At 40.6% G+C, this 22,277-nt stretch overlaps 1 protein-coding gene across 1 annotated transcript in view; it reads right to left on the reverse strand.

The window, feature by feature from the left end:
- Nucleotides 1-17,059, reverse strand: part of beta4GalNAcTA (beta1,4-N-acetylgalactosaminyltransferase A) — a 77,479-nt gene extending 60,420 nt beyond the window's left edge. Inside the window, exons 1-4 of the mRNA XM_067777751.1 lie at nt 16,708-17,059; nt 16,399-16,640; nt 15,762-16,188; nt 15,576-15,698 (exon numbers count right to left, since the gene is read on the reverse strand). Of these exons, the coding sequence (XP_067633852.1) occupies nt 15,576-15,698; nt 15,762-16,188; nt 16,399-16,640; nt 16,708-16,838 (923 nt within the window). The 5' untranslated portion in view covers nt 16,839-17,059. The remainder of the gene's footprint in view (nt 1-15,575; nt 15,699-15,761; nt 16,189-16,398; nt 16,641-16,707) is intronic.
- Nucleotides 17,060-22,277: the final 5,218 nt, after the last annotated feature.

Raw genomic sequence — 22,277 nt, forward strand, 5'->3', positions numbered from 1 at the left:
TTCGAGACGCTACAAATGTCTTTTCCGAACCCTGATCTATTAGTGCACGGATCTTGTGGTGTTCACCATTTACTTTCACCGTGACTAAAGCTGTGGGTAAAAGAGTAGTTTCGCTACTACTCGCGAAGTGAGTTGAGGTTGAGTTTTTCTTAAAAGGGCTTTGAGTGGCTTGGGTTTGGCGGGCCTCTTTTGAGGTTGACGCCCTGTTCGGGTCTTCAGCTGGAGGTGGCAGACCTTGAGGGGTTGTGTGCGTCCTGTTCCTCTGCTGCCTGGGTCTACTGTCCGGCTGGGATTTTCCTTGGAAGTGGAGTAGCGAGTGATGTCGTTTTTGGCAATACACGCATGTGAAATTGCTACCACAATCTCTTTCCAAGTGAGAGCAAGCTAAACAATTTGTGCAATAATTGTTTTCTTTTACGAATTTGCTTCGCTCTTGGGTTGAGAGATCTCTGAATTTTATACAGCTCATTAATGAGTGATTCAGATTGCAGAGTTTGCATGAGGGTTGCCTCTTTGAGTCCACATGGAATGTTTGGGTCTTATTCCTGAAATTTGACTGGTTTTGGGGCGTCGGAGATCTGTGGTTGAAACTAGAGTTAGAGTTTCGGGGTTTATTGGGTCTATATGTGCCGAGTCGTTCTACCACTTCGTACCTAGTCGTGAGATTCTCCGATTCTCGTATCGGGATTTGAGTGCTCCCCAGGCCAGCTCGAAGTTTTGATCATTTAGCTGATATTTTTTAATAATCAGAGCTGCTTTGCCTCGTGTTTTTGCTCTCAGGTGATAGAGTTTTTGGGCCTGAGATAATTTTGGGTGATTTATGTAGACCGCAGTGAACATGTCCCGGAATGACGGCCAGTCTTCATAACCGCCATGGAAGACCTCCGTGTCGCATGCGGGGACTTTGAGATAGGGTTCGTGTTGAGAGGGGGTATGGTTTACCTGTATGGGCATGTTGCTCGGTTGACTAGTCTGCAGGGTGCTAATCAGCTCGCTGATCCTGAGTTTTGTGCTCATCGCTGTGTCGAGAGATGTGTTGTATGCCTCCTCGCATGTCGCCCTGAATTTTTCCTCCGTTCTGCCTAGCTGTGCTGCTTCGTATGCAGGTTCCACTGCGTCTACTCGCTTGTTGAGTTCCTCCAAGTACAGCTTGAGACTGGTCTCAGAGTGGTCCGTTTCCGCTAAGTTCCACCATTTTTCGCAGAATTTTTCTAATTTGTTTATTTCGAAGAACAATTTCTTGGCCAAAACTCCGTATTCATCTTCCGACTGGGATTTAGATCGGGTAACGGGTCCTGACTGTGGCTTTAGGGTTTTGGGTTGCTCCTTTTTCTCGTCCGCCATATTACAATTTAAACTTGAGTCTAAAATTTACTGAGAATTTAAGTGTTTCTTACCACTGTAATTTTACTCAGTTTTTGAGATGCCTAGTCCCACTGTGCAATTATGAGTAGCGGAATTTGCACAAACAAGTGGATATGAGCGGCTTTTGTGTTGAAGGTGGAAAATTACTTGTCTTAGCGCCTCTAAGTACAAGTATGTGGTTATAAATATGTATGTATATATGGCGTGGAGAAATAAAAAAGAGAGTGGGTGGAGCTATAATTGCTTTGAGTTGCAATTATTTTACTAAGTTGAGTTCTAAGTTGCGTATTGAGTGAAGTCTTAGTTTAAAAGAAGTGCGTATTAGGGTGTTTAACTTTTTTGTTTTTTTTTTTGGTCCAATAAAATCAATTTTATTATATAGGGGTGGGGGTTTTTGTTGGAGTAATGGGCTTAGTTTATTTATGCAACTGAGTTAAATGCAAAATTGAGTTTTTCGGAGATTTTTTCTATGTTGCAACGGGTTATTTATATTTGGGTAGCAACTAATTTTTTGGGTGAGAGGATGCTAATGATGAGAACCAATTATATGTATACAAGAATGTATGAGTACAGTATTTATATATGAGGGTGTTGAGTATGTATATATATATATATATATATAATATATGTATATATGAGGGGACAAGTACAGCTTTTTTCCAAAGATAAGTGCCGCTATGAGATGAGAAAATTTTGCTTCGATTGCAATTTATATTATGTTCATATGTACGAACTATTGGGTTAAGGTTCGACTGTACCTTTTATGGGTTTTATCTAACCAGAGTATGCGGTGTTGTTGGGTAAATGAACGGTTCCAACTACCGCTCGAAGGGTGGGTAAATTTGCCGTACTTGTGAATATGTATAATTTTGTACTGGGTGTACTTACTTTGGCATTCTTGTTTATTTATCACCTGCTTTGTCCTGTTGGTTTGATGTATGCTTATTTGCTGTTTGATGGGGTACCACTTGTGCAGGTCTACTGCACGTGGTATAGTCAAAAATAGCAAATATTGCTACAAAATTAGAGCCGCTGTCACACAAAAATTTTTTTGGATGGGTCTAGTTTGTTTTCACCAGCTCACTTCGCACTTTGGCAAACTTTAAAATATTAATCTAACCGTGTGTATGTACACTAGACTGAATCAATTTTTGGTTTTTTACAATTTATGAAAATAGTTTTTTTTTTGTCATAATTTATTACTTTCACTTTCTTTCCAGTATTTGATGTAAAACAACTTTATTTTTGTATTTTAGTTAGTTTATAATTTTTTTCAGCACTTTTTAGCGCGGGGCGTACCCAGTATAAGTTTTTATTTAATTTTTTGCTTGAAAATTTATAAAATTCACTTTTTTCACAGGTATGTATGAGTAAAATTGTTAATTATTTGTGTAATTTTCTTTAAATAATTTTTTCCTTTTATAATTTCTAGGTCGCTGAGCTCACTATGGCCGCAAAGGACCATGTATATTTTTCTGGGGGGTAAAGCACACTTTTGTGGGGGGTCTAAGGTGCCACTAGCACTTCACTTCACACACCGTCACGTAAAGAAAAATTCACCTTTTAAATATGAAATGTTTAATATATTTTTTAATTCAAACTATTTAATAACTATGGTTAAACTTCCTTAACGGCACTCAAAAAAACTCTTTAACTCGAGAACAATAATGAACGTTAGCGGGCGATAGTTACAGACGAACTGATTTGGCAAATTTCCCAAGTCTCCTGCGCAGCAGGGAAACGGTAAGTAAGTATGTATGTATGTATGTATGTATGTTAATATGAAAATGTACAAAGAGTATAAAAAATGCAGAAAACAGTAAATTCTTATTTTTCAGGGTGCTTGAAAAAGGCGAGTTAAGTAAGTTAATTTAAGTAAATTTAGGTATTTTAACAAAGGGTATGTATCTTAGCACAGGTAAGTATTTTAGAAAAAAAGATTTAAGTAGATTTAAGGAATTTAAGGTAAGTACATACATGTGTGGTTTTAAGAAGTGAATGTTTTAGTTAAATTTTACAAGGTAAGTTATTCTAAGGTAAGGATATACATATATAAGTGTAAATTCATTGTAAATTCGTTTTTTCGTATTAAATTCATTATTATATTATAATTAAATAATTAGGGAACATTTTTAAAATTCAATCAAATTGGAGTTCATGTCTCCAACAATGATTTTACACTCGTGGTGTATTTTTAAATTTTTTTTTTTAATATTCTTGAACTGAGTGTTGTTGGTTTTCCACCCTTGTTCTTCAAAGGTAAATCCACTCACATTTAGGCTCAAAGTATCTTGAAATTTTAATTAATGATTTTCACAGTAGTGTCTTGAATTGAGTGTTGTGGTTTTTTTTCACTCTTCTTCATATATTTGTGTTTACGAACAATGTCGTCACCACGTGTTTAAAATGGCTCAGTTTATAATACTACTTTGTGATGCACTTATTCACTTTATAGTGAATAATTTGATATTCAGATTTTAGCACTGCTTTTTTGCTTGTAAAAAGTTTATATTTCTCTAACGCAAGCGGTTCACTTTGCAAATTCGTGATCAAAGTTTTTGGTGTTCACCACATTTTTATTGATCGATGTAATTTGTTTTTGTTCCACAAATGTTGTAATGTAAATGTTTCTTTTTATTATTTATACTCTAATTCACCCTTATGGCGAATAATTCAAAGTTTATTGTAGTTAAATTTTACTTTTTTTTTGTTGATAATATTTGCAACATATTTGATGCGCTTGATTCAAATACAGCTTTTAATTTTTACCAACATTCCGCAGTGGATAAATATTTGTCGCGTTTGGCCACACGTTTTTTATTTCAATTTCTGTCCACTTCAATTTTTGTAGGTACACATAATTTTTGTAGGTACACATAATTTTCGTTTTTAGGTCACTTAAACCCCACGTTGGGCGCCAGTTAGTGTAAGCTGTTTCCAGGGCACAATTTTTCTGATATCTTTGGATCGAAATTTTTGATCTCCTTGGTTGGTGCTTGGAAACTGCTTCATAAATAAAACACTTTGTTTTAGTTTAACACTTTTACACTTTATTCACTAGGCACTTTTTTCACTTTAATAATTCTAGTTGTCTTTCTAAGGAAACTACCTCGCTTAAGTACTTTTTATCGACCAACTGTTCAACTAACGATTTTGCTTCGGTTATCCCGAAGCGTCGGTATGACAAAAGCGTATTTAAGCGAAGTGTTTAGTTAGCCACAGCAGCATTGTGTGATGATATTTATGTTTGCATGCAAATGCAATTGAATGCCAGCGTGCAGCCACTGCTGTACATGGCGCAACGATACAAGGTGGCATGGAACAGCTGAATCTAAACTTTTTTTATTTGATTTGATACATCAACTTCCGGCGCAGTACGATTTTGACATTTGTCCATCGAATTTATAAAAACAAAGTATATGGAATTTTTATTTATGTTTGTAGGTATGTCCCCATGCTGCCACCTTGTATCATTCCGCTATGCTGCTTTTTTGTTTTTTTTTTTTGCGGGGAGGCTGAAAAATGCCTAATGCACCATAATTGCTGCCGTCGCAGCAACCGTGTGTCCGTAGACTAAAAAACAGCCCCGTTCTGGAACCGTCGCCCACCCCGGCACCACTTTCGCATTACTTCAGGGCGGCGTTCCATATTTCTCATTTTTTAAGAGCCTACTGTTGTCCCTGCGTCCAGGTTCCCGCTATTTGCTCTGAGTGTCCATTTAATCACCACTGCTTCGCATGCGCATTTCTCTGCGCTCCCTCTCAACATCCATCAGGCGTGTCATTACTATAAATGCCATTTTGCTCACTGCCGCTTTGCAGCGCTGCCATTATCTGCATCCAGTTCGCAGTGTTAAAAGCATTCTTGATGTCCAACATAATCAGTGCACAGAACTTCCTTTTATTTTGGCCTCCAGATATAGCTTCTCTAGCTATATTGACGACTGTTTGTATTGCATCTACGGTGGATCTTGATTTGCGAAATCCATATTGACTATTCGATAAGCCACCTGGTCTTTCTAGAGTCAGCTGTAGGCGCTCACTAATTATACGCTCGAAAATCTTCCCTAGGGAATCCAGCATACAAAGTGGCCTATATGAGGATGGTTGGTCCGGCTGTTTACCACGTTTCAGCAATAGGACAAGTCTTTGTCGTTTCCACGGGCGAGGGAACACGCCTTCTTGCATACAGGCATTAAAAAGATCAGTAAATAATGTAGCCCTAGTTGTAATCGCGGCTTTAAGGGCTATGTTTGGTACTTCGTCGGGTCCTGGGGATTTGTTATCAGCAACTCTTTTTGCAGCGTCCAGCACCTCTTGCTCTGTAATTTGCGGAATTTCCGTACTTTCTAGAACCTCGCTTGGATAAGTCCAGCGATCTTGCGCCGGGAAAAGTGTTTCAACAATAATATTCATCAGTATCGGGCACGTAGGTTGCTGTGATATCGGTCCTTTAACTTTGGCCATCACAGTTCTGTAGGCTGATCCCCAAGGATCTAGGTCGACATTATCCAGCAGTTCCCTAAAGCATAACTTCTTGCTCTTTTTTATGGCATTTTTAAGTGCCTTTCTTTGTGCGACATAGGTGCTGTGTAGCTCTGCATATCGTGGTGATGAGCGTGCCCTCTGCGCTATTCTTCGTGCTTTGTGGCATTTTCTACGCTCTTCCGCAATTTCGTCATTCCACCAATATACAGGAGTGCGCTGTGCTTTTCCGCGACTTCTGGGCATGGCAGCATCACATGCCATACATAGCAACTTAGTGATTTGAACCGACTGGTCTTCCGCATGCGATTCTCGTACTATGGCGTCCTTCCAGATAATGTCAAATATTTGTGGGTCGAAAAGGTGCTGTTTCCATTTCCTACTTTGTCGATGTCTTGCTGCTACCGTTCGTGGAGTTTCGAGCAGCTCTACGCTAATAGCTTTATGGTCGCTGTGTGTGTAGACGTTGCTTATGGACCATTTTGCTCGTCTTGCTATTTCGCTGCTAGCGAAGGTGAGATCTATAATGGATCGTCTGGTACCTGTATCGAAGGTATATATCCCTGGTTCATTTAGGAGTTCTAGCCTCAAAGAAGTAAGACTTTCGAGGAGAACTCTCCCTCTTTCGTTGGTTCGTCTACTTCCCCACACAGATGACCATGCATTGAAGTCTCCACACACTAAAAGCGGGTGTTTACCTCGTGCTTCAATGGTGATCCCGTATATCATGTCTTCGAACTCGGCGATGGTCATGCTCGGAGGGGCATAGCAACTGAAGACGTATATACCGTTGATTTTTGCCCACGTGAATCCTGCTACCGTTGGCGTCATAATTTCCTGTGGAAAAAATTTCCCTGGTGCCCAAATTGAGGCTTTCCCTGCTGAATCTGAGAGCCAACCCTGCTCCTGGCGATTTTTGTATTGTTCAGAGAGTACCACTATGTCATATCCTCCTTCATAGACTGTTTGGGATAATAGCTCTTGGGCTGCCTCGCAATGGTTTAAATTGAGCTGCAATACCCTCATGAGACAGTCATTTTGCTGCCCTCTCGTTGTGGGCATTTAAAACTGCCTGCTGAATGTTGTCCCCCACATAGCGCGCATTTCGGTGCATTTTCGCAACTTGCAGCCTTATGACCTTCATGGCCGCATTTCCTGTATAGGCTAGACGTATCTACAGTCTCCTTACATTTCTGAGCTATATGCCCGTAGCCCCAGCACCTATAACAGCGTTTTTCTTGCTTGAGCTCTCTAATTCGGCAGGAAACCCATCCTACCCGGATTCTTTGCGTATTAAGAACCGCCTTGGCATCATCCGCTGTAAGGCTTATAAGTGCCGACTTCGTGCCACTGTACCCTGTGCGTATGCTTTTTATGGCAGCCACATCTGGAAGTTTGATGTTGCATTGCTGGTGGAGGGCGTTGCAAATCTCCTCGGGCGTAGTAATCTCATCGAGATCTCTGCACTGTAGCGTGACCATTTGGGACTTTGTTATAACTTTAGCCGAGTCCTTTAGTACCGCTTCAATTTCTGCTTGGTACGCGCTTGTTTTCCCATCTTGCGATTTTTTCAGCTCTAGTAACAGCTCTCCTTTCGCCGTTCTTCTAATCGTTTTGACGTCATCACCCAGGGATTTTAATTCGTCGCATCTTCTCACTTTACGCAATATGTCGGCGTACGTCGCATCCCCCGCCTTGGAAATGATGATTGCATCCGGCCTAGCCTTAAGTGATTTTTTCTTGCTCTTCTTTTTGGCTAACTGCCACTCTCCCGTCTTTTGGGCTGCAGTTTCCTCTTTCCGCTCCGTCTTCTCTTGCGTTTCTTGCCGTCGTTTGTGTCCACCCACGTACCCTGGTAAGACATCTTTTAGAGTAGTAGTGGGTTTTACCACGTTGTTCTCCTTGGTCGAGTACGAATTATTCCTCGGTCGCTTTCCGGGGGGTGATGGACTTCTATCCTTGGCGCATTCGCTTGCACGCAATTTATGTTCTAAATTCTTTACCTCTAGGGCCGACTCGATGTACAGCACTTTTATTACGGAGGCCAAGCGCTTGATTTCCGCGTGTATATTATTACGCCCTATGAAGAACTGCATCAAGTCCTCAATCGCCTTGCCTAGCTTGGTCATCTTTTTCTCTCCAGGGGGGTTTTGCTGATTTAACGCAGCTGACGCCTGCTTAATTAGCTCACTTAATAATGGTGTGCCCGTTTGAGCCTTGCTGTCGGAGTTCTTTTTGCAAAGCTTCGGTGTAGCACCCGGCGACAACGCTCCTTGCTTGCTTTCGGCCTCCGCTCCTTTGGGTTTCGTTACCACTTGCGACGAAATGTTAAGGCCCCCAGCCGATGGGCCACGCCCTTCTGGAGAGCGAGCTAGCTTCCTTCCTACAAATGGATTGAACGCCATTTCATTCTCCTGTGTTTGGTTTTTTATTTTAGTATTGTTGTTGCTCATCATTTAATTAATTGGGTCCCCACTTGAGGCCGCTATCTTGGTCCGAGTGTGCAGTTACCTATATAGATCCCGTGGTTGTCTATGCGAAGGCAGGGAGGCCACGTGAAGGTTGACGCAGTCCCTCATGAAGACTGCGTTCAGAGCCAGATCAGTATTAATCGGGAGGATCTCAACCGAACCTGCACCACCAACTTAATGATGACGGACTTTGAACGTACCCCAAGGCCTGCCAAGGTTTTAACGGGACGGAGACGAATGGGACATTAACCGGAAAGTCATTTCGACGGTGTGTCAAGCCGTGTACTGAGATTTCCGAATGCCACATTCGCCAGCCTTTAACAAACATATCCGAGTCGTTGATTCCAGTATACCTTAATTAAGACCTTACTGGGCTCAGTCTTAATGTGACAATCACCTTAAATTTACAAATAATTTACCTCTTTACCTTCCTGAGTGTGTATCCCACGTCGTATAGTTGCCTCCCTATCTTGGGTAGGTATTCCCTCGAAGCAACCCCGCACTAGGCTGTGGATGCTTAATTCAGGGCGGCATCTACTCGCCCTGTCACTGGAGGTTCTCAGGGTGCGTTAGGCCTTTTAAGCCAAACCCTCCTCACCAGCCGCTCTTGGTCGAGGGCTGCTTATTTGATATTCGCAGCTAACCTAATTAATAGGCCGTTCACTGTCCGCCAGCAGTGACCCCCTTGGCCTGAGCTCAGCCAAGGCCGCTATGCTGCTGTACGAGCATATATGTATGTATGTTTGTAATGAATTCAAATGAAGGTATACATACTGCTGTGTTAACTTATATAATGCATTCTACGGTCGATGAAGATAGACGAAGGGCCAACAGACACGCACATAAACATAAATTCAGCGCGTCTCCAATTACCATCACCGCCAGAGAGGTTGAGGATGCTTCCCAAGGCCGTCGGTTTTATGTACCGGATCGACTCGGGATTTTTCTCGACCAAGGACTGCCATTTCAGTGTAACCCCATTTAATTTGTTGCGTCCCTCCCACAAATTGTCATCCTCCCAGCAGCTCCTTACAGCGGGACTGTTCCATATTCTCTTGCTCCGAGAATGTATCGAACCCAATCCGGGTCCGTCCCCTGACCCCGATCCTGAGAAATGGTTTTGCTGCATCTGCCAGAAAAGAATCTTTTTAGGACGGTCGTACTCTTGTCAGTGTGTCTCGTGTAAGGGATGGTTGCATCGGACAGGTTGTTCTGGGCTAGACCCCAAAACCAGACGTCCACCTAACTTCTATAAATCTTTTGTGGCTCCTTGCTGTTCACGTCCTAGGACGTCCCATAGTCTGCGCCTTAGCGCCCCCCCCCCCCGCTACCTTCCAGCCGCCCCGCTGCTCAGCAAGCCACAAAAAGTACCCGCTGTTGCTCGCGCCCCACGGCGCCACCAACTCACACTGCTGCTCCCACTCATACCTACAATCTTCGTAGGAGAGTCGGGAGCAATGCCGAGCATCAGCCCCTGCCCCCGTCTTTTTCCCCCCTCTTTTCCAGCAGCAATTGTGTAGGCCAGGGAAACAGACTCTTAGTCCCTACCTCCCTTTGCACCGTTTCCAGCACAGAATATATACGTTTGCGACATCCGCCCAATGCAGCTCCTGCCATGGACGGTGCCACTTTCCTAGATTTCTGGTCTCCGCGACGGCAACCCCCGACGGGTTTCATTGCGCCATGTTGCCAGGCCGCATACCCAAATACACCGGGTACCCCAATGCCTACCCAATGACGTCTAGTCCCAGGGCCTCAACAGCAATCGCGTTCTGGCCTTCCACAACCCAGGCGTAGTCACCCGTCACTTACTCCCAGAGTGGCGACGTCTCCCCCTATGCACTTCAGAATTCTGCAGTTAAACTGTAATGGATTAACTGGGAAGATCACGGATATAGTCGACTTCATGAAGCGGCTCAACATCCGCATTGCTGCGATTCAAGAGACTAAACTCACAGCAAGATCTGCATTGCAGACCTGTTCTGGGTATAATGTCCACAGAAAAGATCGCGAGAGCGGAAATGGAGGCGGCCTCGCGTTTATCAAACATCACACTGTGCAATATCATATATTTGATCCCGACATCGACCGCAGGGACAGTGTCTTAGAACGTCAATGATTATCTGTCCGGTCGAGCGATGCAAATCTAGAAATCATTAACATCTACATCCCTCCTGTCACCTACTGCCCCAGTGGATACCGCCCTGATATCAGTGGCGTACTCACTGGAAACAATCGCATTATCTTAGGCGATTTCAATGCCCATCACGATCTATGGCATTCAAACTTGCGGGTGGCAGCCGATGATAACTTTGGCATCCGACCTCCTGCCTATACTTATTTCGCTCGAGCGTCCCGCAGACTTCATCGTCGCAGAAAAACGCACTTTCATTAACTTTAAAAAAGGAAAATGGGACGAATAAATTCCTTTACAGACAACCGCTTTGCTGCCCTCCCTATCCCAACTGATGCCCGCCAAGGGGAGCGTGCTTTCCGCAAGGTCATTGAATCCGCCTCGGCTCGTTTCATTCCCGCCGGTAGAATTCCCGAAATTCGGCCCCACTTCCCGGCAGAGGCTGAAAGTTTAGCGAGAGATCGTGACCTTATAAGACAGCTCGATCCCGGCGACCCCCAAAAAAGGGATATAAACCAACGCATCAGATTGCTTGTGGATGAACACAAGCGGGCGAAATGGGAGGAGCACCTAAGCGGTTGTAACCTCTCCGCCGGTGTAGGTAAACTTTGGTCCACTGTAAAGTCCCTATCGAATCCGTGTAGGCACAATGACAAAGTTTCCACCGGCTTTGGCGACAAAGTGCTGTCGGATGCGAAAAAATGCGCGAGCGCTTTCTGCCGACAATACATAATGCATTCTACGGTCGACAAAAATAGACGAAGGGCCAACAGACACGTAACAGGCACGTAAACATAAGCTCAGCGCGTCACCAATTACCATCACCGCCAAAGAGGTTGAGAATGCCATCGGTCATGCTAAACCATTCAAAGCAGTGGGCCCAGACGGCATAGCCATGCCGATGCTTAAAAGCCTAGGGAAAGAGGGTTTCAAGGGGTTGTGTAGCGCAATATATAGCTTCTCCAACCCAATTGTCAACCTCACCTTCGAGCGGCGAATCCCGTTTCACTAACAGACGAGGCTCTGGCGACCCCAAGCTCCTCATGGAACTTGGGGGTGGGGAGGGAGGGATGGCCTGAAGGTTCAATGTGGCCATATAAATCGTTCCCGAGATGGTCGGGCCAGCACCTTAATGGTGCTGTGTTACCGGAGCGTGTCGGATCTGTATCCGACAAAGGACCATCACATCGATAATACTCCCCAAAGCCTTCGGGGAGTGACCTAATCGCTACAACAACAACAACAACAACAGGGTTTCAAATATTTAGCACATGTCTTCAACCTGTCTCTTTACACCTTTGTCATACCCGAAAAATGGAAAATGGCCAAGGTGGTCCCGCTACTAAAGCCTGGGAAACCAGCTAGCATAGGAGAGTCATATCGCCCGATATCTCTCTATATGGTCGCCAAGCCTAAAAACTACCCACTGGAAGAAGCTACAGGCCTGCCAAAATACTGCGCTCAGAACCGCCACGGGCTGTCTTCTTATGTCCCCAGAACACCATCTACATAATGAGGCGAGAATACTCCCCATCAGGGAGAGAAATGAGATGCTAACCAAACAGTTCCTTTTGAATACCCAGAAACCTGGGCATCCCAGCAGACATCTGACTGATGAGCTAGCACCGCCTAGGGACTTAAGGTGTCATCTTCGTAAGCATTTTGAGGAAATACGGCACCTGAGAACTCAGCCGTATGAAGCAAAAAAACACAAGCAGGTCCTTGGTGAACTCCACAAACAGGCGTCGGACCTTTATGCCGGGAATTGCCCGGTGAATCCAGTACTCGGGGAACAGTACCCAAAACTTGCGGAAGAGGAACGCTTACTCCCCAGGGAAACGCGAGTCACTCTGGCTCAACTTCGTTCTGGATACTGTAACAGGTTAAACTCTTACATATCCAGAATCAACCCCGACATACAAAATGTATGCGCCGCTTGCAATATGTCCCCACATGACACCAACTATCTCTTTAATTGTAATGTGGAACCAACGCCTCTAACACCCCTTTCATTATGGTCCACCCCTGTCGAAACAGCAAGTTTCCTTGGACTCCTGTTAGAGGATATTGATGACAATTTGTGATCGGTCGCGGCTATTAGGTGGGGCGAAACATTGCTACAACAACAACAGGATGCCATCGGTCATGCTAAACCATCCAAAGCAGTGGGCCCCGATAGCATAGCCATGCCGATGCATAAAAGCCTAGGGAAATAGAACAGTACCCAAAACTTGTGGAAGAGGAACGCATACTCCCCAGGGAAACGCGAGTCACTCTAGCTCAACTTCGCTCTGGATACTGTAACAGGTTAAACTCTTACCTATCCAGAATCAACCCCGAGATAGAAAATGTATGCCCCGCTTGCAATGTGTCCCCACATGACACCAACCACCTCTTTAATTGTAATGTCGAAAAAACGCCTCTAACACCCCTCTCATTATGGTCCACCCCTGTTGAAACAGCAAGTTTCCTTGGACACCCGTTAGGTTAGAGGACACTGATGACAATTTGTGAATGGTCGCACCTATTGCATGGGACGAAGCACTGCTACGACAACAACAACAACAACGCCATATATATTAACAAACAGAATTTATTCATAATTACTCATGCTCATCACGCAGTTGTCTGCGGTTCAATTAATATTGAGCATTTCCAGAGACATCCGTGACAGTTCTTAGTACGAAGTTTGAGTTTGTAAAACATAAGCTCATTCGACGGGGTTCAAGGGGATTCAAGAGGTTGTGTAGCGCAATATATAGCTTCTCCAACCCAATTGTCAACCTCACCTTCGACGGCGGATCCTGTTTCACTAGCAGACGAGGCTCTGGCGACCCCAAGCTCCTCATGGAACTTGGAGGTGTGGAGGGAGGGATGACCTGCAGGTTTAATGTGGCCATATAAATCGTTCCCGAGATTGTCGGGCCAGCACCTTAATGGTGCTGTGGTACTGGAGCGTACCGGATCTGTATCCGGCAAAGGATCATCACATCGATAACACTCCCCAATTCCTTCGGGGAGTAACCTTATCGCTACAACAACAACAACGGGATTGAACTAAAATTTGCGACGGTATGTTCCTAAAATTATGTTATGTTTAAACTGTTGTGGAATAATTAGAAGGTTTTTAATCTTTGCAAATACAGCCGTAACAGTTTTTGGTTGCATGATTTTTGATTTTTAAATTGATATGTCTTTATTTTAGCTTTCAGGACCTCTATAATATCTTCTAATGCCCTTTTAACCCTTTCGAACCTGTTGGTACACCGTGTGTACCACTAAATGTGTATATTGGACTAAATCCTCAAAATCACACTCAACGTGAATAAAAAATGTGCCAAAGCAGGCTTTTTAGTTTGTCTAAATGTACATATAAGAATAAATTCATTTTCTCCTGCGTAGTACGCTCAACTTGGAGTTAAATAGTGAAAGGTTCGGACACGTGTTTGGTTTTTGAATAATAATCTTAAAAAAAAAGTTGTAACTGCCAAACAAATAATTTTTATGGAAGATTTTTATTTTATTTACAAGCGTTAGCATATTTAGTGAAACATTTATATGGATTTGCTTGAGTTTGTGAAGTTTCAGTGAGCTGGTACTTATGCGTACCAATAGTATTTTATACTGGTACATATACGTACCATCAGTGCCTCTCTTCAAAAAAGAAGTGTTCTTTCGTATTTCGTTTATAACGAAATACCATGTTGAAAAAACTGAACCCAGACAAAATTACCGAACTGATGATCGATGAAATTATTGATTCAGATGACGATGATACAGGCGCTGATTTTTTAAACGGAAGTGATGACAATTATTTGACAAAATTGGGTTCGCACGGTGAAGAATCGGGTTCCTCTTTATCGTCCAATAGTGAGCTATCAGATGTTGAAAGCATTACAGTATAGAATGAATTCGTGGGATCCCATTTAGCACAGGACGATAAAGAAAATTACATCTCATCAGACTTTCATACCGATACTTATTATAAGTGAGTACCGTGGATGTAATATAAGTCCGGGAATTCCTCTCAATTCTTTGCCTTTTTAAATTTTTCAAAAGATGTTTCTTCGAAGTCTGTGCTTGTATATCGCACAATGTGCAAATAACCCAATTTCTGAGTCTCAAGCCGCAAAAAAAAAATCAAATATAGTAAAGACTGATACAAATTATGCTGGGCTGTATCCTTAAAACAATATATGCCACTCAAATCAGTAAAACGTGGAATAAAAATGTGGTTGCGATGTGACTCTATGATGGGATACATATATGATTTCAATATATACAACGGAAGAGAACAAAATAAATGCGATGGAACTTTAGGCGAACGTGTGATTAAGAAATAGAAAAAATTTACCACCAATAAACGAAAAATGGTAAAGAGATGAGTCCTCTGCACATCTGGTGTTCTTTGTGTTAAATGGAAGGATACAAAGTAAGTCATAATAGTTAGCAACTGCAATAAGCCGACAGTGACAACAGTGAGTAAATCATTGAAAGATTGACGAAAAATAGCAATACCATGTCCATACTCTATAAAATTTTACCGAGAAACAATGGGTGGATTAGATCGCGCCGATCAAATGGCAGGCATGCATGACTATGATCTTAAGTCAACGAAATGGTGGAAAAAAGTTTTCTACCATCTTGTAATGTTTTCTACTGTGAATGCGTGAGTAATTAATGCGACCTCCGAAGAGACAAAACTCCATCTATTGAGTTCATAGTAATTCTAGCCGAGTCATTATTATTTGGTATTAAAGGTATTAAAACTGCAGCCGTACGCAGATCCCAATCACCAAGCCGTATATCTCAACGAAAAAAGGGAGCTCGGCAACGTATCCTTGCAGTTACCAATTCCTATTGAGACTCGAAGACGTTGCACAAAGTGTGCCAGAACAAAACAAATTTCACAGCAGTGTGATATATCACTTTGCAAGATGTGCTTCGCAAAATACATGTAGAGAATCAACAAAAGTGCCTCCCCCGTTTAATCCTTCTTGATTTATATAATCATCAGTTATATAGTCACTAGCGCTTGCTTGATATACATTTTAGCACGAATAGGTATGTATGCACTTACTGGAAAACTAAAAACAATACCAAACGTCAAAGAAATATTACCTGTTCGACATATCATCGTCTTCCCCGCCCCAACCGAAGTATGAATTTGAGAAGCCATTCACCAGCTGAAACTGTTTACGTGTCATAGCAGATACTCCCCCAAAAATTGATCGATAAGGCAACCTGAAAATGTAGTTGTAAGTTTTAGAAAAAAACGCAATTTTTAAAAAATAAACTATGAATTACTTGAAGTTTAACGTGTCTATGGCAACCGACATGTGCCGCGGTTGCCGCGGGCATGTGTATAAGTTTCGATTATCTAGAGGTAACAAGTCAACGTCATGGAAGATAAAGCAATCCCATGGAAATATTTTTAATGCTTCTAGGAAGCCAATATTCATCAGTGAAGCACGATTGAAAGCTTTTCCATTTGTTTGCTCAATAAGAAATATTCTATAAGCGATATGCTGTTTCATTAGGAATGGATGTATGTTTCGCAGAAAAACTGCCAAATGAGCGTAACGATCCCTAAACGGAACCACTATTGCAACGTGATGATTCGGAATACAATCATTAGGCTCAAATGCTCCACCTGTCTTTAAAAACGGAGCTAATGTAGCTTCTACAATATCCAATGACTCTAAAGTTGTATTTGGAGTAATAGGACCTTTACCTAAAGAAACGAAAGTAAAAGATCAGAATTATATTTTAACGAATATAGATATTATCGTAAAATCGAAATAAATTAGCTAATGCACTAATACAATGTTAAAGTTTATGTTGTTTTTATAACTCCGGAGTGACAATCCTTGGCTGGTCCGCTGCGGTACTTAGACCAATTGTCATATATAACGTTTGCTCCTAAATAAAATAGTTAGCTTACTCTCATCGAACTTCGGTGTTTTACACGTCCTATTTATAAAAGCCGTATTAGGTATTGAATCCTTATTTGATTTTCCATTGTCATAAGTAGTAATATTATTATCGCCAATTGATACTCTAGACAATTGGGACTCGACATCTTGCGAAAATATTGTGTGATTAACGGACAACGATTCGTTTTTGTTAATTAACACATCACTGGAAATGTTATCCAATTTATAATACCTATGCATATGACGAATGCTGTAAAAATAAAGCAAATACTAAATTTTATATAAATGGCACATATGACATACATAAGCACACTCACCTAAGCTTACGAAAAGTCGAATAATTTACTGTTTTAGTATCGATGTAGCTCAGAAACGCACAGAACAGCACCCAAATCCCGACCAGACAAAGCACAGCCTTCAATCCGTTCGCTTTAGTGAAGACCCACATTGCCGCTGGTTGAATTCACAATTATGCGATTGCCCACAGTTTAGTTTCAAGGATCTAGTTTTCAAGACAAATTTTAAAAACACAAGCATCTCCATCTGGTCATAAGATGTAAAATATTTTGAATCAAAATAGATGCTGTTTTGGTGATTAACCACTACATTTAACCCCTATCAACCCACAAGTGTCCAGAGGACACTACTTTCAGATCTACAAAATAGCTGGATTTTGATTCGATTCATAATCGATCTTTTTTTTAAATACTGAAGAATCGATTCTTTTTCTAGAATCTTTCGATTTTTTTTGCCTTCGAAGCATTGTGGTTAAAGGCCGCGACACAATAACGTGTTTCGTTCATGGTACAATAACCAAACTTTGTTTATGTTTACATTCTTTGTTTATTTACTTTTGATGTGAAAATTTATTAGGTAATTCTTTACTTTAGCTCACAACTACTAAAACTCGTCCAAAAATATTGGGAGAAGTGTCAAAAGACGCGCTTTGGACCCAGGACCACGAATCCGAAAACGGAAATTGAAAATTTTATTTCTTTCCAGATATATTTACAAAGTTAAAAATTTTCATGTGGTTGTTGTAATTTTGATGGTGTTGAGTACCCACAAAAAAAACTGTGGGTAAAAGTGTTTTGTGCGGAACAGCTGCAGCACACAAACGGATATACACTAAAAGATGCATACAATACAAAACGGTCCCTTATTTATATATTATACACAAAATTAATGTTGCGACCATTGGATAATTTTCAAATCAATTGGTTCTAGCACCATCTCCCTAAATGGAGACATTTCACGTAAACGATCGACATGTTTGATGCAGGTATCGGTAATATAATCAACCTCTTCAATGGTGGTAAAACAACCAATAACAAATCTATAAAAATTTAACAATAAATTACTTTCAAATTAACTAAACAATTCAGTACGATAAACTCGTATACCTTATTGAACTATGTGCCAAATCCTCATCAGTTCCAATCGCACGTAGGTTCCAGTGATGCAGAAGTACATGCTGAGGCACTAGACAACGCCACATCTTTTAAGGCCATAAGTTATGATAAATTTAATAAACCACTATACCTTTGGTCTGGATCACCATTACATATAGCATGTGATAATCTTGAAGTGATGCGATCATATAAACGTTTCGACAGAAAATCTATAAATTTCTTATCATGTTCCATTTCTTTGAGTGCAAGATAACATGCAGCACCAAATCCAATAACAATAATCCGAAGGTGGAAAAGAAAAATTTTAGCTCGTTCAAAAGATATTCCCAAAAAACCGAAAAATGACCCCGGAGTGCTTCGAGACAGGGGTGGGATCCATAGTATTTTTGCGCTGGCGGCCTTTGGCCGCGCTTATAAAAAATTAATCTTAGTGGGTCCAACACCGGTTTGAAGACCAAAACTATATCTGCGCAAAACACTTATGTCCACATTTTTTTTGTGGGTACAAAATATCATCAACATTACAACGCGCACATCTTCTTTTGGAAATATCTCTTGTCCAACACAAAATATTTTACCCCCGCCTTCTGATTATTGTTGTCGAGGTCAATGCGCGTCTTTTAACACCTCTCTCCATATTTATGGACGCATATTATCAGTGTCATGCTGTCGTATAGAATTACCAAGAGTTGATGCGCTGGAAACGTTGAAGAAGTGATTCAGCTGCTATATGTAAATAAATAATAACAATAAATTAAATATATATCATTTAAAAATCAGCTAATTGCCTTTATTTTCCATTAAAATGCCTTTTTCCTCCAGCTTCATCAGCAAACCAACTTTTTTCTTTTTTTGTTTTGGCTTTGTTGACGAAAATTACATGTGACATTTTTCTTCTTCCATCATTTTTGACAGAAGAAATTGAAAGAACGATTGACAATTTATGTACAATCGGCAACAACAAAATACACGGGAGGGGTGCATTTTCGCTAATGCTTCTACCTGGTAATTGTACCATGGATTGGTTTAACACAAGCTTATGCGTTCCAATGATATCGCCACCACAAACCATACACACAAGATTGTGCATTGCGCATATAAACAAGAGATCAGCTGCTTTTTATGGTCATTTTCCTTTAGCTCTTGTTTTTTCTCCCTTTCTTTCTTTCGCTCAAGCAGTCAAGTGTGACGTAGTTGCGCTGAACGAAGCAATTTTGAACTCGTGAATGCGCAATCTTCTGTGTGTGATTTGTGCATCGCCACAATCAACCAAGATGTTGCGTTTGTAAATATGAAGAAACTTCAGACTTGGCAATTGAACTTTATTACGCCTTACCTATTCACATACAAAATTTCTTGAAGCTCTGTTATAAAAATTCTTCCTATACAACAAAAATACTTCCTAACATTTTTTGTGTCATATTCATTTGTTATATTGCAGTTTTCAATTGCGAAAAATGTTGGAAGTTACAAACGAGTGGGAAAAATAATTGCACTTGCAAAGTGTGCAAACACCCTTAGCCAAAGCAAATTTCAAATTCTTCTTCTTATGATTTGCCTACAACAAAATTTGTGAGTTAGCTACTTTTCAATATCAGATGGCGCCAGTGTCGCTCAATCTACAGTTCCTCATAAAAATACGTGCAATCTACTCATAATGCATAAGCCTGTGTTAAACTCAGGCCCCTCTTATGAGCATTATTCGTTCTTCGATCTTCGCTGGCTATCGAACACCGAAAATCGAATTTGAAATTGGTATTATGACACCTCATCGTTGTAGAAATTTGTTGTCGATGCTGTATCGAACAGAAAAATAATTGTTTAAAATGTTAGTTTTTTGTATTTATATTCTACTTTTTACTACCTAGTTATAATTTTAAACTATTTGAATTAATTTTATATAGGTCCAAGGTCGTTAGTACAAATCAACAGCTTGAACGACTGGTTTCAATTATAGAACAAAATCCCTATATAGCAAAAGGTACTTGCACATTATAGAAATGCAACTTTGCTTGATGCAGCTCAGCCTCATAATTCAATTTTATCCATCTTTCACAAATAAAATTTTCCAAGACATTCAACACCTCTGATAGTACCACAGACACAGTCGGCCGGACAAGTTCGAGTGCATTTTCGTTTCCATGCTCAGTTGTTAGGATCCCTGAGCACAAAATCGGAGAACTGTTGCCAATTTAGAATATTAGGAATAGACTTGATTCTTGTGCCTTGCTTGAACGCTTCTTTGGACAGTCTGAAGTTTTAAATAAATCTATAAACAAAACTTATAATTTCAACAATTTAACAACTTATTTAGAAAGCTACACTTACGTGGTGGAATTAATTTCCAAAGGATTTGAAGCATCCCTCACCCGTCTTATTCTTCTGGCTAGCTCCAGTAACCTTTTCTCTTCATCTGACGAATCATCAAACCACAATCCGTCGTAGTCATACCAAAGAGGATAAATACAATAAGAGCCGTCACTCGTTATTTTTTTGGCATTTACTCGATGTATACTGAGAGGTAGTCGCTACTTTTTTTTTGGGCGAGATGTTTATAAATGTCTTCTATACATTTTCGTGGGGTATTTGTGTTTATTTTTCGACTGTATTTAATTAATTAATTTAATTCTCTTTCCAAAAATCACACGGCATGGATAAATGCGAGACAATTAAAAATGTCCCTCTCAGAAAACATTCGGCATCAATTTTCTCAATTTCCAGCGAGATACTCGCCACAAAATAACGAGTGACGGCTCTTATTGTATTTATCCTCTTTGGTCATACTTTTATTTCTAATATTTATATTTAATAACTAGTTCTGCTTTTCTTTATTTATGTTATTTTATTTGACAGAGTGTTGGAAATGTGCTATTGTGAACTTTATAATTTATAGAAATTCACAATAACGCTTGCCTTCATCGAACGCGCGTCATAATACAGAATGAAAGTTCGTTCGATCAGCTCTTTCGACCACAGTCGAAGATCGAATTTGTCTCATGATAGGGGCCTCATCTATATGAAAACTGCTTATGTGACGAAACTTTAAGACAAGCGCATGGCGGAACTATACAAGGTGGCAGCATGGGACAGCTGATTATAAACCTTTTTTATTTGATTTGATACACCAACTTCCGGCGCAGTACGATTTTGACATTAGCCCATCAAATTTACATGGAACTTGTATTCCCTTCAAAAAACGCGAGTACTCTATAAATAATGTAAGGACTACTCCTTTGGGATTATAGGACTGCTCCAAATCTAATCTGTATTCATACAAAAAATGTGCTCCAATTAACATTGCGTTGTCCTAGGAGAGGAGTAGGTGATCCCACTCTCGCTTTGTTTGTGAGTATCCATAGAGTACATACATGAGAGTACTTTTACTGTAGTACTCCATGGAGCACACACAGAGGAACATATGCCAAAGTACTAAAGAGGAATTGTGTCGGAAAGAATTATCGAAGTGAATTTAATTTAAAATGAAAGTAAATGAAGAGGGGCAATATAACTTTTATATTTTATACTACGAATATTCTTATGTTATTTAGCATTTGCGTGAATAAAGAAACTAATATAATACGCATACGCATACGTGAATAAAGAAACTAATATAATATGTATCGATAAAACCAGTGCGCTGTTGCATTTTATCAGAGTTGCCAAAGTAAAATTGTATTATTAGTTACCCTGCAAAAATTGTTGGATTACGTGTTCCATTTTCTTCATGGAACTCTAACAATACTCCTTTGCAATGCGTTCATAACTCGTTTTTTAACGACAGTGATCACGACCGATGACGATCGAACAGAGTTGCTAAAAGTAAAATATTGCATGCAAATAACTACCCTGCAAAGTTGTTGGATTACGTCTTCCATTTTCTTCATGTTAGAGTACTCTAACAATACTCCTTTGCAATGCGTTTGCGGACCACCATCAGCCGATCATTGCTCGTTTTTTAACGACAGTGATCACGACACGATGACGATCGAACAGAGTTGCCAAAAGTAAAATATTGCATGCAAATAACTAATAATAAAATTTTACTTTGGCAACTATGATAAAATGCAACAGCGCACTGGTTTTATCTATACATATTATATTAGTTTCTTTATTCACGTATGCGTATGCGTATTATATTAGTTTCTTTATTCACGCAAATGCTAAATAACATAAGAATATTCGTAGTATAAAATATAAAAGTTATATTGCCCCTCTTCATTTACTTTCATTTTAAATTAAATTCACTTCGATAATTCTTTCCGACACAATTCCTCTTTAGTACTTTGGCATATGATCCTCTGTGTGTGCTCCATGGAGTACTACAGTGAAAGTACTTTGGAAAGTACTCTCATGTATGTACTCTATGGATACTCACAAACAAAGCGAGTGGGATCACCTACTCCTCTCCTAGGACAACGCAATGTTAATTGGAGCACATTTTTTGTATGAATACAGATTAGATTTGGAGCAGTCCT

Source organism: Eurosta solidaginis, chromosome 3, assembly GCF_040869045.1.
Source record: "Eurosta solidaginis isolate ZX-2024a chromosome 3, ASM4086904v1, whole genome shotgun sequence".
In the NCBI taxonomy this organism is placed as follows: Eukaryota; Metazoa; Arthropoda; class Insecta; order Diptera; family Tephritidae; genus Eurosta; species Eurosta solidaginis.